At 47.1% G+C, this 24,687-nt stretch overlaps 1 protein-coding gene across 1 annotated transcript in view; it reads right to left on the reverse strand.

Annotated features, from left to right (window-relative positions):
- LOC139275923 (ATP-binding cassette sub-family G member 4-like) overlaps nt 1-24,687 on the reverse strand; it is a 163,514-nt gene that overhangs the window by 104,505 nt on the left and 34,322 nt on the right. The window contains exon 2 of the mRNA XM_070893141.1: nt 10,383-10,620. Within this exon, the coding sequence (XP_070749242.1) occupies nt 10,383-10,620 (238 nt within the window). The remainder of the gene's footprint in view (nt 1-10,382; nt 10,621-24,687) is intronic.

The raw sequence follows: 24,687 nt of genomic DNA on the forward strand, positions 1-24,687 counted from the left end.
GACAAGAATAACCTCCCGAAAATACTAGGGGACCGAGGGTCTAGTGAGAAGGAGGAACTGAGGGACATCCTTATTAGTCAGGAAATGGTGTTAGGGAAACTGATGGGACTGAAGGCCGATAAATTCCCAGGGCCTGATAGTCTGCATCCCAGAGTACTTAAGGAAGTGGGCCTAGAAATAGTAGATGCATTGGTGATCATTTTCCAAAATTCCATGGACTCTGGATCAGTACCTATGGATTGGAGGATAGCTAATGTAACCCCGCTTTTTAAAAAAGGAGGGCGAGAAAACAGGGAATTATAGACCGGTTAGCCTGACATCGGTGGTGGGGAAAATGTTGGAATCAATTATTAAAGATGTAATAGCAGCGCATTTGGAAAGCAGTGACAGGATCGGTCCAAGTCAGCATGGATTTATGAAAGGGAAATCATGCTTGACAAATCTTCGAGTTACATCCTCAAAAAATTCTAGTCGAGTGGATAAGGGAGAACCGGTGGATATGGTGTATTTGGACTTTCAAAAGACTTTTGATAAGGTTCCATACGAAAGAGATTAGTGTGCAAAATTAAGGCACATGGTATTGGGGGTAATGTATTGACGTGGATAGAGAACTGGTTGGCAGACAGGAAGCAAAGAGTGGGAATTAAATGGGTCCTTTTCAGAATGGCAGGCAGTGCCTAATGGGGTGCCACAAGGTTCAGTGCTGGGACCCCAGCTATTTACTATATACATTAATGATTTAGACGAAGGAATTGAATGTAATATCTCCAAGTTTGCAGATGACACTAAGCTGGGTGGCAGTGTGAGCTGTGAGGAGGACACTAAGAGGCTGCAGGGTGACTTGAACAGGTTAGGTGACTGGACAAATGCATGGCAGGTGCAGTATAGTGTGGATAAATCTGAGGTTATCCACTTTGGTGGCAAAAACAGGAAGGCAGATTATTATCTGAATGGTGACAGATTAGTAAAAGGGGAGGTGCAACGAGACCTGGGTGTCATGGTACATCAGACACTGAAGGTAGGCATGCAGGTACAGCAGGCAGTAAAGAAAGCAAATGGCATGCTGGCCTTCATAGCGAGAGGATCTGAGTATAGGAGCAGGAGGGTCTTACTGCAGCTGTATAGGGCCTTGGTGAGACCACACCTTGAGTATTGTGTGCAGTTTTGTTCTACTAATCGGAGGAAGGACATTCTTGCTATTGAGGGAGTGCAGCGAAGGTTCACCAGACTAATTCCCGGGATGGCAGGACTGACATATGAGGAGAGACTGGATCGACTAGGCTTATATTCACTGGAATTTAGAAGAATGAGAGGGGATCTCACAGAAACATATGAAATTCTGATGGGATTGGACAGGTTAGTTGCAGGAAGAATGTTCCCAATGTTGGGGAAGTCCAGAACCAGGGGTCACAGTCTAAGGATAAGGGGTAAGCCATACAGGACAGAAATGAGGAGAAACTTTTTCACCCAGACAGTGGTGAACCTGTGGAATTCTCTACCACAGAAAATTGTTGAGTCCAGTTCGTTGGATATATACAAGAGGGACTTAGATGTGGCCTTTACGGCTAAGGGGATCAGGGGGTATGGAGAGAAGGCAGGAGTGGGGTACTGAAGTTGCATGATCAGCCATGATCATATTGAATGGCAGTGAAGGCTCGAAGGGCTGAATGGCCTACTCCTGCACCTATTTTCTATATTTCTATGTTTCTAGGAACTCCAAGACTGAGCCTCCACAGCCCTCTGGGGTAGAGCATTCCAAAGATTCACCACCCTCTGAGTGAAGAAATTTCTCCTCCTCTCAGTCCTAAATGGCCGACCCCTTATTCTGAGACTGTGATCCCTGGTTCTAGACTCCTCAGCCAGGGGAAACATCCTCCCTGCATCTACCCTGTCAAGCCTTGGAAGAATTTTGTATGTTTTAATGAGATCACCTCTCATTCTTGTAAACTGTAGAGAATACAGGCCCCGTCTACTCAATCTCTCCTCAAAGGACATTTCCCCCATCCCAAGAATCAGTCTGGTGAACCTTCATTGCACTCCCTTCTATGGAAAGTATATCCTTCCTTAGGTAAGGAGATCAAAACTGTACACAATATTCGAGGTGTGGTCTCACCAGGGCCATCTGGTAATCAAAATCCACAACGAGGCCTTGGACAACGGGGACCATTTTCCATGCCTTGGGAGCCTACTGTCAACAAGGGCAGACATCGATGACGAGGTCCAACACCGCCTTCAGTGCGCCAGTGCAGCCTTTGGTCGCCTGAGGAAGAGAGTGTTTGAAGACCAGGACCTCAAACCCGTCAACATGCTCATGGTCTACAGAAATGTAGTGATACCCGCCCTCCTCAGGGCTCAGAGACATGGACTATGTACAGCAGGCACCGCAAAACACTGGAGAAGTACCATCAATGCTGCCTCCGCAAGATCCTGCAAATCTATTGGCAGGATAGGCGCACCAACGTCAGTGTTCTCGCTCAGGCCAACATCCCCAGCGTCGAAGCATTGACCATGTTCGATCAACTCTATTGGATGGGCCACATCGTCCGCATGCCTGACACGAGGCTCCCAAAACAAGCGCTCTACTTGGAGCTCCGACACGGCAAGCGAGCCCCAGGTGGGCAGAGGAAATGCTTCAAGGACACCCTCAAAGCCTTCTTGAAAAAGTGCAACATCCCCACCGACACATGGGAATCCCTGGCCCAAGACCGCTCTAAGTGGAGGAGAAGCATCCGGGAAGGCGCTGAACACCTCGAGTCTCTTCGCCGGGAGCAAGCTGAAGCCAAGCGTCGACAGCGAAAGGAGCGCTCGACAACCCAAGCACCCCACCCACCCGTTCCTCCCACCACCATTTGCCCCACCTGTGACAGAGACTGTAGGTCCCACATTAGACTCTTCAGTCACCTGAGAACTCATTTTTAGGGTGGAAGCAAGTCATCCTCAACCCCGAGGGGTTGCTTAAGATATAATTGCAATAAGACATCTTGACACTTATACTCAAATTATCTTGCAATCAAGGCCAACATACCACTTGCTTTCTCATTTGTTTGCTGTACCTGCATGTTAAGTGTCGTGCAATAAGAACGTTCATGTTGCAATGGGTTTTTTCGATCGGACAGATACGCCAGTCATTAATTCTTGTCCTTGTCTGTAAATTCCTCTGGGATCTTGGCCCATCCTGTTATGGCTTGAATAAAGAATCTGACCAGATACTATAAGCTCAAAGTAACGTGTGACCGTAGTCCTTTATTACAGGTCTCCAGAGTGCCTCTCCAGCCTGTGAGGCCTCCTTATGTGTAGGTGCTCCCAAGGGATTGTGGGATCCCTCGGGATTCCAGGGGGTGAGCCCACTTCTGGTTAAACATGGTATTTACAGGTTTACATATATAACACTCCTCCCCCCCACCCAAAGTCGATCTGGGGTCTTCATTTTCCCTGGTTGATCATCTCGGTGCAAATGCTGGTTTTGGTGAGTTGTTTGTTGGGCCCTTGGTTGGCTGCTGCACAGCTGGCTTGGTGGGCTGCTGGGCATGGTGAGTCCTGCTGGGCTGCTGCGGGTGATGGGTTCTGCTTCGTGGTCAACCGCTGGGTCGGTTGCCACTTGTGTGTGTGTGGGAGGGTCGAAAAAGGTAGAGTCTATTGTGGGTTGCTCTGGATAGTCCGTGAATCTGAGTTTTGTTTGGTCCAAGTGTTTCCTGCAGTTGAGTCCATTTAGAAGTTTGACCTGAAACACCCTACTCCCCTCTTTGGCCACGAAAGTGCCGGGAAGCCACTTGGGACCTTGTCCCAGTTTAACACAAATACAGGATCATTAATCTCGATTTCGCGTGCCACATTTGCGCGATCATGATATGTATTCTGTTGAAGCCGCCTGCTCTCTACCTGTTCATGTGGATCAGGGTGGACTAACGAGAGCCTTTTCTTAAGTGCCCTTTTCATGAACAGTTCAGCGGGTGGAATCCCAGTGAGCGAGTGGGGTCTTATGCGGTAACTAAGCAGGACTCGGCATAGGCGAGTCTGCAGTGAGCCTTCAGTTACCCTCCTCAAGCTCTGCTTGATTGTTTGCACTGCTCGCTCTGCCTGACCATTGGATGCTGGTTTGAATGGGGCAGAAGTGACATGTTTGATCCCATTGCGGATCATGAACTCTTTGAACTCGGCACTGGTGAAGCACGGCCCATTGTCACTCACAAGGAGATCGGGCAGGCCATGCGTGGCAAACATGGCCCGCAGGCTTTCAATGGTGGCAGCGGATGTGCTTGCCAACATTATCTCACATTCAATCCATTTGGAATACGCATCTACAACCACATTTGTCCCAAGAATGGACCTGCATAATCGACATGGACCCTGGACCACGGTTTGGAGAGCCAGGACCATAAACTTAGTGGCGCCTCCCTGGGTTACATTTGTGCATGCAGGATACTTAGTCTGCATTGATACTGGGCCACCACACGTGGGATCTGGCTATCGCTTTCATCATTACAATGCCTGGGTGGGTACTGTGGAGGTCACTAATGAAAGTGTCCCTGCCCTTTTTTGGCATCACTAGCCAATTACCCCATAGAAGGCAGTCTGCCTGCATAGACATTTCAGCTCTGCGCCGCTGGTACGGCTTTATTTCTTCCTGCATCTCTAATGGGACACTAGACCAACTCCCGTGGAGCACACAGTTTTTTTTTTTACTAAGGACAGTAAGTGGTCTTGGCTCGTCCAGGTTTTAATCTGTCGGGTAGTAACAGGTGATTGCTCACTCTCGAATGCTTCCATTACCATAACTAAATCTGCGGGCTGTGCCATCTCCACCCCTGTGGTGGGTAATGGCAGCCGACTGAGAGCATCGGCACAGTTTTCTGAGCCTGAACTGTGGTGGATGGCATAATTGTATGCGGACAACGTGAGCGTCCATCTCTGGATGCGGGCCGATGCATTCGTGTTTATCCCCTTACTTTCAGAAAAGAGTGGTTTATGGTCGGTTTCCAATTCAAATTTGAGCTCAAAAAGATATTAATGCATTTTCTTTACCCCATAAATACATGCTAACGCTTCTTTTTCAATCATACTGTAGACTCTCTCAGTCTTAGACAGACTTCTGAATGCATAAGCAACCGGTTGCAATTTCCCAGATTCATTAGCTTGTTGCAATACGCGCCCGACACCGTACGACGACGCATCACATGCTAGTACCAAACGCTCACATGGATCATACAACACAAGCAATTTATTTGAGCATAACAGTTTCCTAGCTTTCTCAAAGGCATTTTCTTGGCTTTTACCCCATACCCATTCATCTCCTTTACGCAGTAAAGAGTGCAGTGGTTCTAGCAGGGTGCTAAGACCCGGTAAGAAGTTACCAAAGTAGTTCAGGAGTCCTAGAAACGACCGCAGCCCGTCACGTTCTGTGGTCTCGGTGTGTTCTTGATTGCCTCCGTCTTAGGTGGACCTGATGCCATCCGCCGCGATTCTTCTCCCCAGGAACTCCACTTCAGGCGCCAGGAAAATGCACTTCGAGCGTTTTTACCCGAGTCCCACATGATTAAGCCGACTAAGAACCTCCTCCAGGTTCTGCAGATGCTCGACGGTGTCCCGACCTGTAACCTAGACGTCGTCCTGGAAGACCACGGTGCGCGGGACCGACTTCAGCAAGCTTTCCATGTTCCTCTGGAATATCGCCGCAGCTGATCAAATCCCAAACGGGCATTTGTTGTAAATGAAGAGACCTTTGTGCGTGTTGATGCAGGTGAGGCACTTCAATGATTCCTCCAGCTCCTGCGTCAAGTAGGCCGAGGTCAAGTCCAGCTTCATGAACGTTTTTCCTCCCGCCAGTGTCGTAAATAGGTCGTCTGCCTTTGGTAGCGGGTATTGATCCTGCAGGGAGAAACGATTGATAGTTACTTTGTAATCACCACAAATTTTGACGGTGCCGTCTTCCTTGAGGACTGGAACAATCGGACTGGCCCACTCGTTGAATTCGATCAGCGAAATGATGCCCTCTCGTTGCAGCCGGTCCGGCTCAATCTCCACCCTCTTTCTCATCATGTACGGTCCCGCTCTCGCCTTGTGATGGATGGGTCGCGCCCTCGGAATCAAATGGATCTGCACTTTTGCTCCTTGGAACTTCCCGATGCCCAGTTCGAACAGCGAGGGAACTTATTTAAGACCTGGGCAAATGAAGTGTCGTCGACGGACGAGAGCGCTCGGACGTTGTCCCAGTTCCAGTGTATCTTTCCCAGCCAGCTCCTGCCGAGCAGCATGGGGCCATCGACTGGTACCACCCAGAGTGGTAATTTGTGGACCCACTCCATCGTAGGAGACCTTTACGGTAGCACTGCTGATTATGGGAATCAGTTCCTTTGTGTACATTCTCAGTTTAGTACGAATGGGAGTCAGGACTGGCCTTGAGGCATTGCTGCACCACAATCAATCGAAAGTCTTTTGCTCATTATGGACTGGCTCGCGCCCGTGTCCAGCTCCATTGACACCGGGAGTCCATTTAATTCAATCTTCAGCATTATTGGGGGACACTTTGTGGTAAATGTGTGCACCCCATATACCTCAGTCTGAGGTTCTGGTTCGTCGTGATCCACCGTGGTTTGGTCCTCCTCTGCAACGGGGTGGTTTGCAGGATTAGCAGGGTTTGCAGCTCGCCTGCACATACGTTGGAGCTGTCCCATTGTTCCACAGCCCTTGCAAACGTATCCTTTGAAACGGCACGAATGGAAGCGATGATCACCCCCACAGCACCAAGGTGTTAATGGCCTTGCAGTCACCACCCTTGATGGTGCACCCTGAGACATCTACGGACGTGCAGCTGCAGGCATGTGAGGCCTGCCCTGTACGTTATGATTCGAAAACAACATTACTTTGTTCACAGTACTTGTAGCAGCACTCGTGTGCTGAGAGATTTATTTGGTATTGTCACTGGTGGCGATGAACGCCTGGGCTATCGCTATGACTTTACTCAAGGTTGGGGTCTCTACAGTCAAAAGTTTGCGAAGTATTACCTCATGGCCAATGCCAACTCTAAAAATGTCCCTGAGCATGTGCTCCAAGTGTCATTCAAATTCGCAATGTCCTGCAAGGCGCCTTACCTCGGCGACGTAGCTCGCCACTTCCTGGCCTTCAGACCTCTTGTACGTGTAGAGCCGGTACCTCGCCATCAGAACGCTTTCCTTCGTGTTTAGATGCTCCCACACCAGTGTGCACAACTCATCGTACGACTTCTCTGTGGGTTTCGCTGGAGCGAGCAGATTTTTCATGAGGCCATACGTTGGTGCCCCGCAAACGGTGAGGAGGATCGCCCTTCGTTTGGCAGCGTTCGCTTCTCCTTCCAGCTCGTTGGCCACAAAGTATTGGTCGAGTCGCTCCACAAAGATTTCCCAATCATCTCCCTCCGAAAATTTCTCCAGGATGCCCATGGTTCTCCGCACTGTTGCGGTGGGGTTCACTATCTGTATCTCGTCGCCAGTTGTTATGTCTTGAATAAAGAATCTGACCAGATACTGTAAGCTCAAAGTAACGTGTGACCTTAGTCCTTTATTACAGGTCTCCAGCCTGTGAGGCCTCCTTATGTACAGGTGCTCCAGCGGTTGGGTCCTCTGGTGGTTAAACATGGTATTTACAGGTTTACATATATAACACACCCCAACCCTGCAACCTTCTGCAGCCTTACATTCCAGCTCGTACCTCTTGCTCTCGTTGACTCCAGCCTCTTGTGCAACAGTCTTCTCCCTCTGCTCCACCCATGGTAGGAGAGCTTTCAACCATCACTCCCGAGCACACCCTTCCCAAATCTTTGACCAAAAAAAGATGCTTTGAAACAGGTTTTTCACGAAGGCGCAGCCCCCATTAAGCAGCGTCGTTGTACTGAGAGTTTTAAATAAATGCATATTTTGCCCCTTCTGTCATTGTTTATAGGTTTATATGTAACTTTCAGGGCTGCTGACCGAGGGCTGTGCAGCTCTTTGTCGGCCGGCGCGGACTCGATGGGACGAAATGACCTCCTTCTGTGTGGAGTAATTTTTCTATGATTTCTATAAAATGGAGCTGCTTGGCCTTTAAAGAGCTACCTGTGGATTTTCTCAACCAATTATGTCAGACGGCGTTAGTAAAAGATGGTTGTGAGTCAAAGGTGAGTAATGAGACCTTACCCTCTGAAAGTGTCTGAATTTCAAATCACTGGAATTTTCCTTCCAACTGCAACATTATTTTACGCTGGAGATCAATAGTGCTGGTTGTGCAGGAAACAAAACAGGTTCAAATTGCAGGTTACAAAGGCGTGAAATTGCTGAGTTTGGTTGCTCATGCCTTCACTTAGCTTCCAGCGAATGTAACAGAGACTAAGAAGCTCGCTCACTGGCTGTTGGCCCACACTTAACTCCAATAGTAGAATCAGCTAATAACCCCTCAGAACCTTGGAGTGAGAGAGTACGCACTGGGCCAGAACAGGCCTTTGTACATACTTGCATTTTCTAATCAGCAGATACACGTTTTCATATTTTACCGGCAGTAGGAGCTTTCTAAACTTTTTCCACACTGTGGGGAAAACAATTCCTTTATCAGGCCGTGCCATGGGTCTGGAGAATATAAGAACATAAGAAATAGGAGCAGGAGTGGGCCACCTGACCCCTCGAGCCTGCTCCGCCATTTAATAAGATCATGGCTGATCTGATCTTGGGCTCAACTCCACTTTCCTGCCCGCTCTACATAACCCTCGATTCCCTTATTGCTCAAAAATCTGTCCATCTCTGCCTTAAATATATTCAACGACCCAGCCTCCACAGCTCTCTGGGGCAGAGAATTCCATGGATTCACGACCCTCTGAGAGAAGAAATTTCTCCTCATCTCCGTTTTAAATGGGCGACCTCTTATTCTAGAACTATGCCCCCTAGTTCCAGATTCCTCCACGAGGGGAAGCATCCTCTCTGCATCCACCCTGTCAAGCCCCCTCGGTATCTTATATGTTTCAAGAAGATCACCCCTCATTCTTCTAAACTCCAATGAGTATAGGCCCAACCTGCTCAAACTTCTTGGAGGTCTATAAGGGTCCCCTCCTCTGTGAAGACTGAAGATTGATGCTTGGCCAATATTCTTCACTTGAAAACCATCACTGAGAGAAGATCTCAGTCCCTCCGTGCTCGCAAAATGGCTGCATATTTTTGACTCATGTTACTGCGCTTCTCCGTCATAAGGTAAAGTGCAGCCACGTCAAAGTAACGGAAGAGAGCACAGACAAAGACGTCAATCGAGATAGTTCCACTGTGCACCGCAGTATAAGCAGAAGTAGCTCTCATCTGAAGAGGAGCTGGCGCATTTAGAAACCAGTACCAGGTCACTAAATAGATGTGGAATACTATTCGTATTAGATAGAGATGCATACCCAACATACATCGGGTTACACCGGATATACGGCACAGAAACAGGCCATTCGACTCAACCAGGGTGTTTATGCTCCACTCGAGTCTCCTCCCGTCTTTCCTCATCTAAATCTAACAGCATAACCCTCTATTCCCTTCTCCCTCATTTGCTTGTCTAGCCTCCCCTTAAATGCATCGATACTATTCGCTTCAATCACTCCCTGTGCACTGGAGTGGAATCCATCATCTCCTGTGGATTAAACACTGGATTATGTTGGATCATGCAGTTAAGCAGCATCGCACCGTTGTTCCCTCCGAATGAGCTTGATTGGATCAAGTCAGCGCCTTACCGAGTAATTAGAGTTCGGCCGTTCCGGGTTGATTGTCAGGAAGCACTTCTTCACACAGGGGGCAGTGGGAATCTCGAAACCTCTCCCCCAAAAAGCTGTTGAGGCCAGGGATCAATTGAAAATTTCAAAACGGAGTCGGATAGGAGCTGAAATTCGTTATCGCCGCGTCTGGGGGTGAAACTTAGCGTCAGGTACGGAAGTCCCGCCCCACTCGATAAATTCGGGTTGCCGCTCCCAGAAGGAAATGGAGCGCAAATCAAATATTCCATGTCCTTCCCAGGGCGCTAATGGATCGGACACCTCAGCACACTGCATACTGGGACATGTCCGAGGGGGTTGTACCTCACTTAAAGGGCTAGCGCTGCCGATTCTGCAAAGTAAAGACTATCGGGGAGTGGGAGTGCCGTGATCTGCCCAATACGGCGGGAGTCGTTGCCAACGTCACACCTGGGGGTGCTATCACACCAAATTTCTAGCCCATAGACTTTTGTTTGGCAAGGGTACTGAGGCATATGGAACCAAGGTGGGTAGATGGAGTTTAGATACAGATCAGCCGTGATTTAATTGAATGGTGGAACAGACTTGAGTGCCTTAATGGCCGACACCTGTTCCTATGTACTCTGGGGGGGGGAAAAAGTTGTTACAAAGGAATATAGAACCAAAATAAATCTTCCCCTACCTCTCTTCCTCCAACAAGATCCCTCTCTTATAGAATAGGAGAGGTCACTGAACTCTATGTCCACAGCTGGGCGCTTGGGCAAGTGGGAGAATCTCTGTGCTTCGGTGATATGATTCTCCACCTTCTTGAGGTGTGTGGTGAGGAGTGGCGCATCCTGGGATCCTCCATTGCACACCGTATCCTCCAAAGCGATTGACACACAACCAGAATCCAGCGGCTTTTCAGCCATCCCTCCACGCTGCGAGACAAGAGAGGAAAAGGTTAAATCAGGACGGACGAATGGAAGCTTTGTCCTCGGCTCCGAAGCATTCCGACAATACGCCTCTTCCACACAAGGAACAAACAACAGGGCACTGGCGTCAGCCTTGGCTCAGTGCTCAGGCACACTCACCCGGTCATTTATCTAATCGCTGTTTGCGGGAGCTTGCTGTGCGCCGATTGGCTGTCCTTCGTTACAACAGTGACCACACATTCAAAATACATCATTGGCTGTAAAACGCTTGGAGACTCCCTGAGGTGGTCAGCCCGAGAGCACCCATGATTTCAATGAATGGCGGGACAGGTGCAAGGGGCTGAATGGCCTACTCCTGTCCCGATGTGAAAGATGCTGTCGGAATCCAAGTTCTTTCTTCCTTGTTATGGGTTCAAGTCCCACTCCAGGGACTTGAGCACATAAATCTAGGCTGACACTCCAGCACAGCGCTGAGGGAGTGCTGCACTGTCAGAGGTGCCGTCTTTCGGATGAGACGTTAAACCGAGGCCCCATCTGCCCTCTCAAGTGGATGTTAAAGATCGCGCGGCACTATTTTGAAGAAGAGCAGGGGAGTTATCCCCGGTGTCCTGGGCCAATATTTATCAATCAACATCACTAAACAAACAGATTATCTGGTCATTATCACATTGCTGCTTGTGGGAGCTTGCTGTGCGCAAATTGGCTGCCACATTTCAACAGTGACTACACTCCAAAAGTACTTCTTTGGCTGCAAAGCGCTTTGCAGCGTCCGGTGGTCGTGAAAGGCGCTATATAAATCCAAGTGTTTTTTTAAATTATGGACATCAAAATGGGAACTGGTACATAAATCAGTTTCCATGTTTTAAACTGCAAACATGGTATACTTAATAGATCATACACATTTGTTGAAGTTTAATGTTTTTATGGTTAGTACATATCTTGGTATTAAGTCCTGCATGTTGCATGTTGCTGAATGGTTTATCCATCACAGCACATTTCTGGTGAAAGAACCAATGTTGGTTTGGCCAGCTTCTTAGATGGCTGCAGTAAGCATAATATGATTAATGTCTCCTACCTAATTTCCAATAAAAATGGCTTAGGTCATTTGTATGTATCGGCCACACAAGCCAACCAGTATTATTCTACAGGGAAAAACAAAATACTACCGATACTCAGCGGGTCAGGCAGCATCTGTGGAGAGAGAAACAGAGTTAGCGTTTCAGGCTGATGACAGTTCTGACAAAGAGTCACAGACCTGAAAAGTTAACTCTGTATCTCTCCTGACCTGCTGAGTATTTCCAACATTTTATTTTTATTTTTTATTCTGGATGGTATGGACTGTACCAGGAGAAATGTGTGTGCTTTTTTAGGGGGGGTTTTGCAGTCCTGAATCCGGGTGCTCCGAACATTGAGAGGGTTGGGGGCAGCGGGATAGTGGGGTGATTCAGGTCAGTACTGCAGAGTATGATTCAGCTGCAATACTGTAGTAATAGCTGAATGACCCTCCTGTGGACAAGTGATGTCACCGTATACTGTAATGGACATTCTCATCTGAGCTGTTTCAGAGCCAAGAATATGCAATCAATTCCAGGAAAATGGAATCTGCTCCAATTATAGTTTTTATCCCAGCATGCAATTCAAAAGAACCAAACCAGCTTGGTTTAGTTGGTAACTTCTGAGTCAGAAGAATGTAGGTTTAAGACTCCCTCTACGACTAGGTTGATGCTGCACCCTCTAGAACTGACCTTAAACCCAAACCCCATCTGTACTTGTTTAGGTCGGTCGGGGTTTTAAGATCCCACTGTGCCGCTTAAAGCAGAACAGGAAGTTTTCTCGGTGTCCGTGGCAGCATTTCTCTCTCAATAGCAGATTGGTCTGCTTATTATCTAAAGATACTAAGTGAACAATATACTCAAAGCCGAATGAATGCCTGTGGGATCTTGCTGTGTTCAAAAAGTGCCTACCACGTCTCGCTACTGTCATTTAGCTCAACCTGTGTGAAACACTTTGGAACGCCGTCAAAGACATGGTCAGTAGCAGCAGCATTAATACAAGGCCTTCTTTCTTAAAATTACTTTCTGTTCAATCCCATCGCACATAATCCCAAATGGATTATCCCCATTTCCCATTCACCCCCAGTCTGATTTGGATTACTCAATGTCCTACATTAATTGAACCGAGGATTTAAAACAGCCAATCCATTGCCAGATTTCACACACAAAGAACACTGCTTTTCAGAATGCAGCCAATTATGTATAAAATGTAGGTTTTTAAAACTGACTGTTTTCTGCTGGTTGTGTCTACATCCAGTTAGCAAATAAATGATTAAGTTGACCACTTGGCACTGGTGCAAAGATTTGCCATTTGGGCTTTTTTATTTGCAGCTTAAAAGAGCTAGTGAGCATCCTTCCCTAAATGCGTTTATCCCCGTACAGCTAAACTACAATTAAAGCTAACAAGTGAACAATATACTCAAAGCTGAATGCACAGGAGACATTTATCTGATTAACGTGTCAGGGTTGCTGCACTGGTTCAGTTTCGCTGAAGGAACAGTTAGTGTTTCAAGCCCAGCTCACCATGAGGCCAGCAAGCTCACCATCGGGACACATTTCCAGTCTCGCAGACTCGAGATCCGAGTATTTGTGGAGTGGTCGTCAGTTGTATTCTAGGTTCTACATCGAATTGTTTTGTGGCAGAATGTATGTATTCAACAACGTCATCCGTGAAGTCATTGCATACTCACTCCGTAAAGGGTTTATTTCCAGAGGTGTAGAATTGAAAAGTAAGGAAGTTAAGCTAAACCTGTAACGATCTTATTAAAACTTATAAGATAATGAGGGGGCTCGACAAAGTGGATGCAGGGAGGATATTTCCACCCATAGGGGAAACTAAAACGAGAGGGCATAGTCTCAGAATAAGGCGTCGCCCATTTAAAACAGATGAGGAGAAATTTCTTCTCTCAGAGGATTGTAAATCTATGGAATTCTCTGCCCCAGAGAGCTGTGGAAGCTGGAATATATTCAAGGTGTAGATAGACAGATTCTTGAACTGCAGGAGAGTCAAGAGTTATAGGGAACAGGCAGGAAAGTGGAGTTGAGGCCAAGATCAGATCAACCATGATCGTATTAAATGGCGGAGCAGGCTCGAGGGGCAATATGGCCTACTCCTGCTCCTATTTCTTATGTTCTTATCTTCTTATGATGTGGTTGAGTATTAATGCCCTCAGTACAACTAGTGGTAGGCAGTGAAATGCTGTCTTCTCTTTGGTTATCCATGTCCTAAGAACAAACTTTAAAAATGAGTCTATTCACCGCATCATCGGATGTCCAAGTTGGAAATAATTGAACCAAAAATATGTAACTTTTACCCTTTTTATATTGAAACAAAACCAGAAAATGCTGCAAGTGCACATCAGGTCAGCCAATGGAGTTTGTCGATAAGAGATACAGCACATAGCCTCAATGTGCCAGTGATAGAAGGGGTGATTATATCCCTCAGATATTTTGCCCAAATGGCCAGTCTTCATCTGTCAGCCTGCACAACAGGAATTTCTTCTCTCAGAGGGTCGTGAATCTTTGGAATTCTCTGCCCCAGAGAGCTGTGGAGGCTGGGTCATTGAATATATTTAAAGGTGGAGATAGACAGATTCTTGAACGATAAGGGGGTCGAGGGTTATGGGGAGCAGGCAGGAAAGTGGAGCTGAGTCCATGATCAGATCAGCTATGATCTTATGAAATGGCGGAGCAGGCTCAAGGGGTCAAATGGCCTCCTCCTGCTTCTATTTCTTATGTTCTTATAACCTTGGCTGGACCACACTTAGAGTACTGTGTACAGTTCTGGTCACCATATTATAAAAAGGACATAGAGGCACTGGAGAGGGTGCAGAGAAGATTTACAAGGATGATACTAGAAATGCGAAGGTATACATATCAGGAAAGGATGAACAAGCTGGGTCTCTTTTAGAAACATAGAAACATGGAAAATAGGTGCAGGAGTAGGCCATTCGGCCCTTCGAGCCTGCACCACCATTCAATAAGATCATGGCTGATCATTCATCTCAGTACCCCTTTCCTGATTTCTCTCCATATCCCGTGATCCTTTTAGCCGTAAGAGCCATATCTAACTCCCTAGTGAATATATCCAATGAACTGGCATCAACAACTCTCTGCGGTAGGTAATTCCACAGGTTAACAACTCTCTGAGTGAAGAAGTTTCTCCTCATCTCAGTCCTAAATGGCTTACCCCTTATCCTTAGACTATGTCCCCTGGTTCTGGACTTCCCCAACATTGGGAACATTCTTCCTGCATCTAATCTGTCCAGTCCCGTCAGAATTTTATATGTTTCTATGAGATTCCCTCTCATCCTTCTAAACTCCAGTGAATATAAGCCTAGTCGATCCAGTCTCTCCTCATATGTCAGTCCTGCCATCCCAGGAATCAGTCTGGTGAACCTTCACTGTACTCCCTCAATAACAAAAACGTCCTTCCTCAGATTAGGAGACCAAAACTGAACACAATATTCCAGGTGTGGTCTCACCAAGGCTCTGTACAACTGCAGTAAGACCTCCCTGCTCCTATACTCAAATCCCCTAGCTATGAAGGCCAACATGCCATTTGCCTTCTTCACCGCCTGCTGTACCTGCATGCCAACTTTCAATGACTGATGTACCATGACACCCAGGTCTCGTTGCACCTCCCCTTTTCCTAATCTGCCACCAAAAAGATAATATTCTGCCTTCGTGTTTTTGTCCCCAAAGTGGATAACCTCACATTTATCCACATTATACTGCATCTGCCACGCGTTTGCCCACTCACCTAACCTGTCCAAGTCACCCTGCAGCCTCTTAGCATCCTCCTCACAGCTCACACCGCCACCCAGCTTAGTGTCATCTGCAAACTTGGAGATATTACACTCAATTCCCCCATCCAAATCATTAATGTATATTGTAAAGAGCTGGGGTCCCAGCACTGAGCCCTGCAGCACCCACTAGTCACTGCCTACCATTCTGAAAAGGACCCGTTTATCCCGACTCTCTGCTTCCTGTCTGCCAACCATTTCTCTATCCACATCAGTATATTACCCCCAATACCATGTGCTTTAATTTTGCACACCAATCTCTTGTGTGGGACCTTGTCAAAAGCCTTTTGAAAGTCCAAATACACCACATCCACTGGTTCTCCCTTATCCACTCTACCAGTTACATCCTCAAAAAATTCTAGAAGATTTGTCAAGCATGATTTCCCTTTCATAAATCCATGCTGACTTGGACCGATCATGTCACTGCTTTCCAAATGCGCTGCTATTTCAGCTTTAATAATTGATTCCTACATTTTCCCCACTACTGATGTCAGGCTAACCAGTCTATAATTACCCGTTTTCTCGCTCCCTCCTTTTTTAAAAAGTGGTGTTACATTAACTACCCTCCAGTCCATAGGAACTGATCCAGAGTCGATAGACTGTTGGAAAATGATCACCAATGCATCCACTATTTCGAGGGCTATTTCCTTAAGTACTCTGGGATGCAGACTATCAGGCCCTGGGGATTTATCGGCCTTCAATCCAATCAATTGAGAAAAGAAGGCTGAGGGGTTACCTAATAGAGGTCTTTAAAATTATGAAAGATTTTGATAGAGTGAATAGAGAGAATGTTTCCACTTGTGGGGAAGAGCAGAACTAGAGTCCATCAATATAAGATAGTCACCAAGAAATCCAATAGGGAATTCAGAAGGAACTTCTGTACCCAAAGAGTGGTGAGAATGTGGAACTCGCTACCACAGGGAGTGGTTGAAGCGAATAGTATCGATATATTTAAGGGGAGGCTGGACAAGCATCGAGGGTTACGCTGATAGATTTAGATGAGGATAGACGGGAGGAGGCTCGAGTGGAGCATAAACACCGGCATGGACTGGTTGGGCCGAATGGCCTGTTTCTGTGCCATATATCCGATGTAATCCAATGTAACTACCTTTCTATTCACTTATTCAATGACAATGCAGATTTCAGGGAACAATGCACTATTGTTGTATTCCGCATCGAACATACGGAATCAAGACCAAGTGCTGCGTGTCGATGAAATCGGGTCAGAGGCAGGGGAGAAATGGGTCAGGTCACTCTGGTCCGCATTTTAACATCTTGCAGTCTGTTTTTACACAGAAATGGGGCATTTGGCCTAACTGGTCCGTGCCGATGTTTATGCTCCACGTGAGTCGCCTCCCACCATTCTTCATCTCACCCTATCAGCATTTCCTTCCAATCCTTTCTCTCTCATTTGCTTATCTAACCTCCCGTTAAAGGAATCTATGCTGTTTGTCTCAGCTATTCCTGGTGTCAGCAAGTTCCACATTTTCACCACTCTCTGCGTAAAGAACTTCAGTTACGTTGATAGACTGGAGAAGCTAGGGGTGTTCTCCTTGGAGCAGAGAAGGTAGAGCGGAGATTTGATCATGAGGGGGTCTGGACAGGTAGGTAGCGAGGTAGTGTTCCCATTGGCAGAAGGGTCAGGGATTCCCATTGGCAGAAGGGTCAGGAACCAGAGGACACAGATTTAAGGTGATTGACAGAAGAACCAAAGGCGACGCAAGAAAAAACCATTTTATGCAGCGAGTGGTTAGGATCTGGAATGCACGGCCTGAAAGGATGGTGGAGGCAGACTCAATCGTGGCTTTCAAAAGGGAGTTGGATAAGTACCTGAAGGAAAAAAATGTGCAGGGCTACGGGGAAAGGATGGGGGAGTGGGGCTAGCTGAGAGTCGGCATGGGTTCGATGGGCCGAATGGCCTTCTTCCATGCTGTAACCATTATTTGTGATTTGTTTTTTATCTCTTCATTATAAATTCTGACACCCATAATTATAATGGAAACTTGTCAGACTGTAATTGAGCCCTCCGGCCAGTTGCTAGGGCTGACTCAACAGGATGGATACATACGCTCAGACTGCACAACCCAAATGCAGGTCACATGGTCACGGTCCTGGGCGAAAATATCAACCGCAAGCCTAGGCTTTTGGGAGAGAGGCCAAGGATCGTAATTACAGGTACAACGTCTCAAATCTGGCAGCCTCGGGACCGGGACTGCGCCGGTTTTCGGATTTTTCCGGATTTCGGGTATGTTACCGAGACAGACAAAGGACTAATGGTGGCGTGGTCTGGTCGGGTCTGGCCAGGTCGAGGGTCAGTCGGCAAGGCTCGGACCAATCGCACGCCATTTAAAGCATTGCGTTGAAGCCGATAACGAGTCGGGCCCGCCAGTTTTTGGACAATAATTCCGGATTTTATTTCACTAAATATCAAATGGGATTTTCTCAAAAATGTCCGGTTTTCGAACAGCCGGATTTGAGACGTTGTGCCTGTAATAACTTTGATGAAAACATTTTTTTTTAAATTCAATGGCTAAATTTAATCACGTCCTGAAACTTGGCCTGGAACTTGGCCACCTGAGTGTCTCCCGTTATCGCCTCCAGGGGGGCGATAATGGGGGTCTAAGCACTTAGCGACCGGGCGTGGCGAGAAGATCTGCTCGTGCCATATTCAGCGGGAGTTTTGCTGCGCGCTCTCTCGTACATTCTCTGTTCCTCCCTCCGTCTTCCCCCTCAAAAATGTTTAAGGAATGACTTGCTCTCCGTACGGTGATGCAGCAGTTCAAAGTCACACGGTAAAGGTCATACCCTCCGCTAGAAAACTGCAGTGAAACCCGACCTCTAACTGGAGTGTTCACTCGGTCACAACACGTGACCCCCCCCACCCTCCTCCCGGCCCCCCACCCCATCAGCAGAAGATTTTTAGACAACAGAACAAATAATAAGAAGCTCCCACCCACAACAGCAGTGCCTATCTGCATGGGAACAAAAGGACGCAGCCCAAACTCAAGACGAGTTTACAAATACAATCAAAAGCCTTTTCAAAGCTGCAGCTATGTTGAAGGTCATTCAGTTTGTGGCTATCTAGCTGGCTCCTGAAATAGAAACGGAGGAGGTCGATGAAAAGGTGCCTTTTTGAGAAAAATTCTATTGAGGCAGCACATGTCGTTCCCACAGTATTATTCACAAAAAAAATCAACTTTTATTTTTCCCTAAACTCTGCACAATCTAATCTGTGGGAGGAACCGCCTTAAATGGAACAGATCTGCCCCAAACTTAATTCATTTTACACCTATTATCTGTCCTTCTCGCAACGCTGGGGTACAGCTCAGCAGGCTCGGTGTCCATGGGACTGTATCATCAACATAAGCAGTCCCTCGGAATCGAGGAAGACTTGCTTCCACTCTTAACACGAGTCCTTAGGTGACTGAACAGTCCAATACGAGAACCACAGTCCCTGTCACAGATAGTCGTTGAGGGAAAGGGAGGGTGGGACAGGTTTGCCACACGCTCATCCCGCTGCCTGCGTTTGCTTTCTGCATGCTCTCGGCGATGAGACTCGAGATGCTCAGCGCCCTCCCGGATGCTCTTCCTCCACTTAGCGCGGTCTTTGGCCAGGGACTCCCAGGTGTCAGTGGGGATGTTGCCCTTTTTCAGAGAGTCTTTGAGGATGTCCCTGTAATGTTTCCTCTGCCCAGCTTTGGCACGTTTGCCGCGAAGGAGTTCCGAGTAGAGCGCTTGCGTTGGGAGTTCTCGTGTCTGGCATGCGGACAATGTGGCCCGGCCAACGGAGGTAATCAAGTGTGGTCAGTGCTTCAATGCTGGGGATGTTAGTGCGGTTCAGGACGTGCCATATCACACTCACACATTGAGACATGCAGCGGTCCTTCAGTCAGTTGTCCGCGAAAGTATCCAGTGAGCAGAGATATGAAGTTGATCAAAGCGTGCAGTAGACTTGTGCACCTCCCCCCCCCCCCCGCCCCCACACAAAAAAAAACAGACTTTGAATCCACAGCACATCCTTCAGCAACATGTACAGTTTTGGTCTCCGTATTTATGGAGGAACATACTTGCATTGGAGGCAGTTCAGAGAAGGTTCACAAGGTTGATTCCGGGGATGAGAGGAAAGGTTGAGCAGGCTGGGCCTCTACTCATTGGAGTTCAGAAGAATGAGAGGTGATCTTATCGAAACTTATAAGATAATGAGGGGGCTCGACAAAGTGGAGTCAGAGAGGATGTTTCCACTCATAGGGGAAACTAAAACTAGGGGACATAGTAGAATAAGGGGCCGCCCATTTAAAACTGAGATGAGGAGAAATTTCTTCTCTCAGAGGGTTGTAAATACTGTGGAATTCTCTGCCCCCGGGAGCTTATTAAATGGCGGAGCAGGCTCGAGGGGCCGTATGGCTGACTCCTGGGTTATTGAATAAATTTAAGGTGGACATGGACAGATTTTTGAGCGATAAGGGAGTAAAGGGTTATGGAGAGCGGACAGGGAAGTGGAGCTGAGTCCATGATCAGATCAGCCATGATCTTATTAAAAGGCGGAACAGGCTCGAGGGGCCGTATGGCTGACTCCTGCTCCTATTTCTTATGTTCTTCCTCAATCACAGCATTGGTCGGCAAGGCATTCGACACATTCTGAAAGAAGTGGACAGCGGCCCAGCCCATTGGCATGCTGCCACACTGTCGCATCGAGTCACACGCACGCAGTGTACCCATTGACGCTAGAGGAAAGCACACCCATCTCATACACTGCGCAGCTTTACAGCAGAAAACCCTGACAAACAGGCCGGATGGCCACCCGCCCTCTGAGTTAGTGAACAACATGTAACGCAGGAGAGGCGCAAAATGAACAGTGAGCAAAATAACAACAAATTGGATTTATTTAGGGCCTTTCTAGCTCTCTTTCTTCCTTCAAGGCGCTGCTTAAAATATACCTCTTGGTCACCTGAGCTCATTTCTACTTATGCGGTTCGGTGTCAAATTTTTATCTCCTAATAATCTTGTGAAGCATCTTGGGACATTTCACTACGTTAAAGGCGCTATATAAATACAAGTTGTTGTTGTTGTTGTTGCAGTAAAACACTCCAAGGAGCAATATAAATCTAAATTTGACACCGAACCACATGAGGAGCTTTTAGGGCAGATGACCGAGAGAGATAGGTTTTAAGGAGCGTCTTAAAAGGAGGAAATAGAGGTATAGAGGCGTAGAGGTTTAGGCAGGGAGTGTGTATATAAGTCTCAATTGAATTACATTATTTCAAGTTGTACAGATTGAAATGTTTAAAGACTATGTTTATATCTGTTTGGGAGGACCATGCACCGTACCATTTCATTTTGACTGCAGTGTGATTTATTTCTTGCTTTTGAGCTTCGTGTTTTGGCGGCTGAAGGCACGGCCACCGATGGTGGAGCGATTATAATCAGGGATGCTCAAGGAGGGCAGAATTAGAGGAGCGCAAATATCTCTGGGGGTTGTGGGGCTGGAGGAGGTTACAGAGATAGGGAGGGGCGAGGCCATGGAGGGATTTGAAAATCAGGATGAGAATTTTAACATCAAGGCGTTGCTTAACCGGGAGCCAATATAGGTCTGCGAACACAGGGGTGATGGGTGAATGGGACTTGGCGTGAGTTAGGACACGGGGCAGCAGAGTGTTAAATGACCTCAAGTTTATGCAGGGTGGAACGTGAACTGAATTAAAATGTATTATATTATTTTTAGTATGCGCCGATATAACAGTCACTGCAGTTCAAAGTAATGCACTGTATGTAAAACGTCGAGATGTTTGAGAGACTTGATAAAGATGCAAGTTTCTCTCAGCGATGGAAAGACGGAAAACGGGCAAAAGAAAAGTTAAATTGGCACAAAGTAAATGTCACCTTGAAATCACGAGGGTAAATGTTCTGCCATTGCAAGTAGATCAAAATGTATCCTTGGGTTGTACTTACTGGAAGCTGAAGAGCCTATTAATTGTAGAAAATGAGAAATAGAACTAATGAATCGCATTTCAACATTTCTAACACTATCATTAAATCTTCAGGAGCTGCCAAGGTATTTGTATTTCCCAAAGACACCGGCACATTATTCTCTTCATGTTGAGTTCATGCACAAAGATGCAATTTAAGACATCAAAGGACATTTCACAACATTAAAGGCACGGGGCTGGTGAAGAAGCCTTGGCGAGTTGCTGCAGTGCATCTTCTAGATGGTACATACTACAGCCACGGTGCGCCGGTGGTGAAGGAAGTGAATGTTTAAGGAGGTGGATGAGGTGCCCAACAAGCGGGCTGCTTTGTCCTGGATGGTGTCGAGCTTCTTGAGTGTTGTTGGAGCTGCACTCATCCAGGTAAGTAGAGAGTATTCCATCACACTCCTGACTTGTGCCTTGTAGATGGTGGAAAGGCTGTATAACAGGTTATAGTGCAAGTATAAGCATCTGTTAATAGGTACTGTGATCTATAATGCCCTCGTCGAAGATGCTATGTCAACTGGCAAATTATCTTTCAAGGCAATTTTATGGGTTGGTGAACAGAATACTTTGCGAGATCAATGAATCAAAAAAGCCTTTACATCGAGCACTGTAAATGTATGTTTTGGGCCTCTTTTCTGTTTAATGCAAAAGAACTTATTGTAAAATTTTACGCTTCATCAGGCACAGCCTCAAACAGAGATGTCGCCGAGGGGATTTTATGGAGGCATAGAGAAACTTGAAACAGTACTTTCAGATCTGCGATGGCGGCAGGACAAGAAACCACAGATTCAGGGTTAGAGAAAGGTTGGACAGATGTCAGGAAGAAGTCGATTAATAGCTGGAACAGGGTTGCCAGGAAGAGCTGTTGACGCCAGGACTTATTTCAAAGCAGCTGGATGGAAAAGCAGTAAGATTGGTACTTTGGAAGGATGCGACCAAATGGGCTGAATAGCAGTCTTCGTCATTACCGATCTTGTGAGTGTTGTGTATAGAAGATCTCCACGAGGCTGAGTACTGTGAGCTAAACTTAGTGTGACCTTATTCTTCTTTATTACAACTCCAGAGTGCCTTAACAATATGGCAGCCACCCTTTTATACTGGCCCTGCACATGTATGCAGGCGACCATTAGGACTCCAACAGTCGCGCCCTCTGGTGGCAAGCATTACATAGCTACATACATAACAGTGACCACCCATCACGCCCATCTCCAATCCACCATTTCTTTCCCTGACTTTCTGCTGCACTACATCTAATCTTTTGTGATTTTTATTACAATTTTTCCTGCCTATGGATTGATGTCCCCTGATGAAGGTCCAAGCAACATTTTGGCGCATGCAATGTATGTACTTGAAAGGATGCTCACAGGGTTGCAGAGCTGTTGAGTTGGGAGTGGCTTAGCCAGTCACGTCATGTTCACAAGACTCAATAAAACCCCAGCCAGTTGGGGGATCCACGATGAGGCAGGTGGTTGTGAGCCTGGTGGATGAACTGGTATGTGTAGTGTGATTGTTAAACCTTTGCTGACAAATCAATTAGTTCTTAATGGCAAAGTGTTGCTATGAATTAGAACATAAGAAATAGGAGCAGGAGTAGGCCATTTGGCCCCTCGAGCCTGCTCCACAAATTCTTAAGCAAAGAACCCATGAAGCAAATACATTACAGCGCCGGAGAAGCTCATTCAAGTGAGATCCAAAACGTTAGTCTCCTGCTCTAACTTGTTCTTTTCCAAGGCCCCAAAACTGTCAAACTCCTTATCTTTCTGTTTTCACTTCCCCCCACTAGTCTACAGCCTTACAAAACCTCAGCTTCGTGTCACCCCACCACTGCTATTCCATCTTGGCCACATCCTACAATGTGTGCCTTGGAACTCCACTTTGGTTTCTTAAAACATACAGTTGCAGTTCCCAAATGACGAGTACCTTTAAGAATGAAACAAAGGCAGCTTTGCTCCCCCGTGACGACTAAGAGGCTCCCTCTCGGAAGACATTAAGGAGAGCACACAGCGGTTAAAGCAATTAGGGAATATCTAATCATTTCCTCAAAATTCTCAAATTCAGTGGAGGGAATTTGCTAAGCCCAAAGGTTTGTGGACTCTCCAAGAATGAGTAAAGATAATTCTCTTCGCCAATTTGATCCCCATTTCTGCGCTATTACCAGAAGAGGGTGTTGAGTTGAGTTTGTAGTTGACCATGACATGAACTTGAACTGTGGCTCTGGCCACCAACAAAGTGCTTCTCTTCATCACTCAATCTTCTGAAAGGTGCAAACAGAGGCTGCAAAGGAGCAATGCGCTGGGAGTCACAAAGCCCTTGTCGAAGAGGAGCTAGGGCAGGAATTTGCAAGCCATAGCTGGTTGGATGATTCTTCTTGCCCGACAGGGACAGTGCTAAGCAGTGGCCAAGTGTCTCCCCACAGGAAAGGGGATGGGGGAGCGAACAAACCAGTGAACACGTAAATCCCCTGGGAGGACAGACGCACCAACATTAGTGTCCTCGATCAGGCCAAAACCCCCAGCATTGGAGCACTGACAACACTCAACCAGCTCCGTTGGGCATACAAACAGACTCCCAAAGCAAGCGCTCTACTCAGAACTCTTACACGACAAGTGAGCCCCAGGTGGGCAGAGGAAACGTTTTAAGGACACCCTCAAAGCCTCCTTGATAAAGTGCAACATCCCCACTGACACCTGGGAGTCCCTGGCCAAAGACCACCCTAAGTGGAGGAAGAGCATCCGGGAGGGCGCTGAGCACCTCGAGTCTCGTCGCCAAGAGCATGCAGAAAGCAAGCGCAGGCAGCGGAAGGAGCGTGCGGCAAACCAGACTCCCCACCCACCCTTTCCCTCACCTACTGTCTGTCCCACCTGCGACAGAGACTGTAATTCCCGTATTCGACTGTACAGTCACCAAAGAACTCACTTTTAGAGTGGAAGCAAGTCTTCCTCGATGCCGATATTTGATGATGAACATATCATCCTGTGTAACTCCTGCACTTCTTCTTGTGGCCAACTTCATTGAGGGAGGCCAAGGATTGGGACCCCACCTACCTTCTCACCTGGGAGTAGCACATGGTATGAGGAAATACCAAGATCGGGTGTGGGGCAGGGCAGGGGGGTGGCGGGGGGAGTAGAGAAAATGCTTTAAAAGGAGGAAGTCAGGAGGACCTCAATTAAAAAGACTAAATAAGCGATTCCCAAGTATCGGCTTGTTTAATTACCTCTGCAGCCAACGATTGACCAATGGCTG

The sequence above is a fragment of the Pristiophorus japonicus genome, chromosome 11, assembly GCF_044704955.1.
Source record: "Pristiophorus japonicus isolate sPriJap1 chromosome 11, sPriJap1.hap1, whole genome shotgun sequence".
Lineage (NCBI taxonomy): Eukaryota > Metazoa > Chordata > Chondrichthyes > Pristiophoridae > Pristiophorus > Pristiophorus japonicus.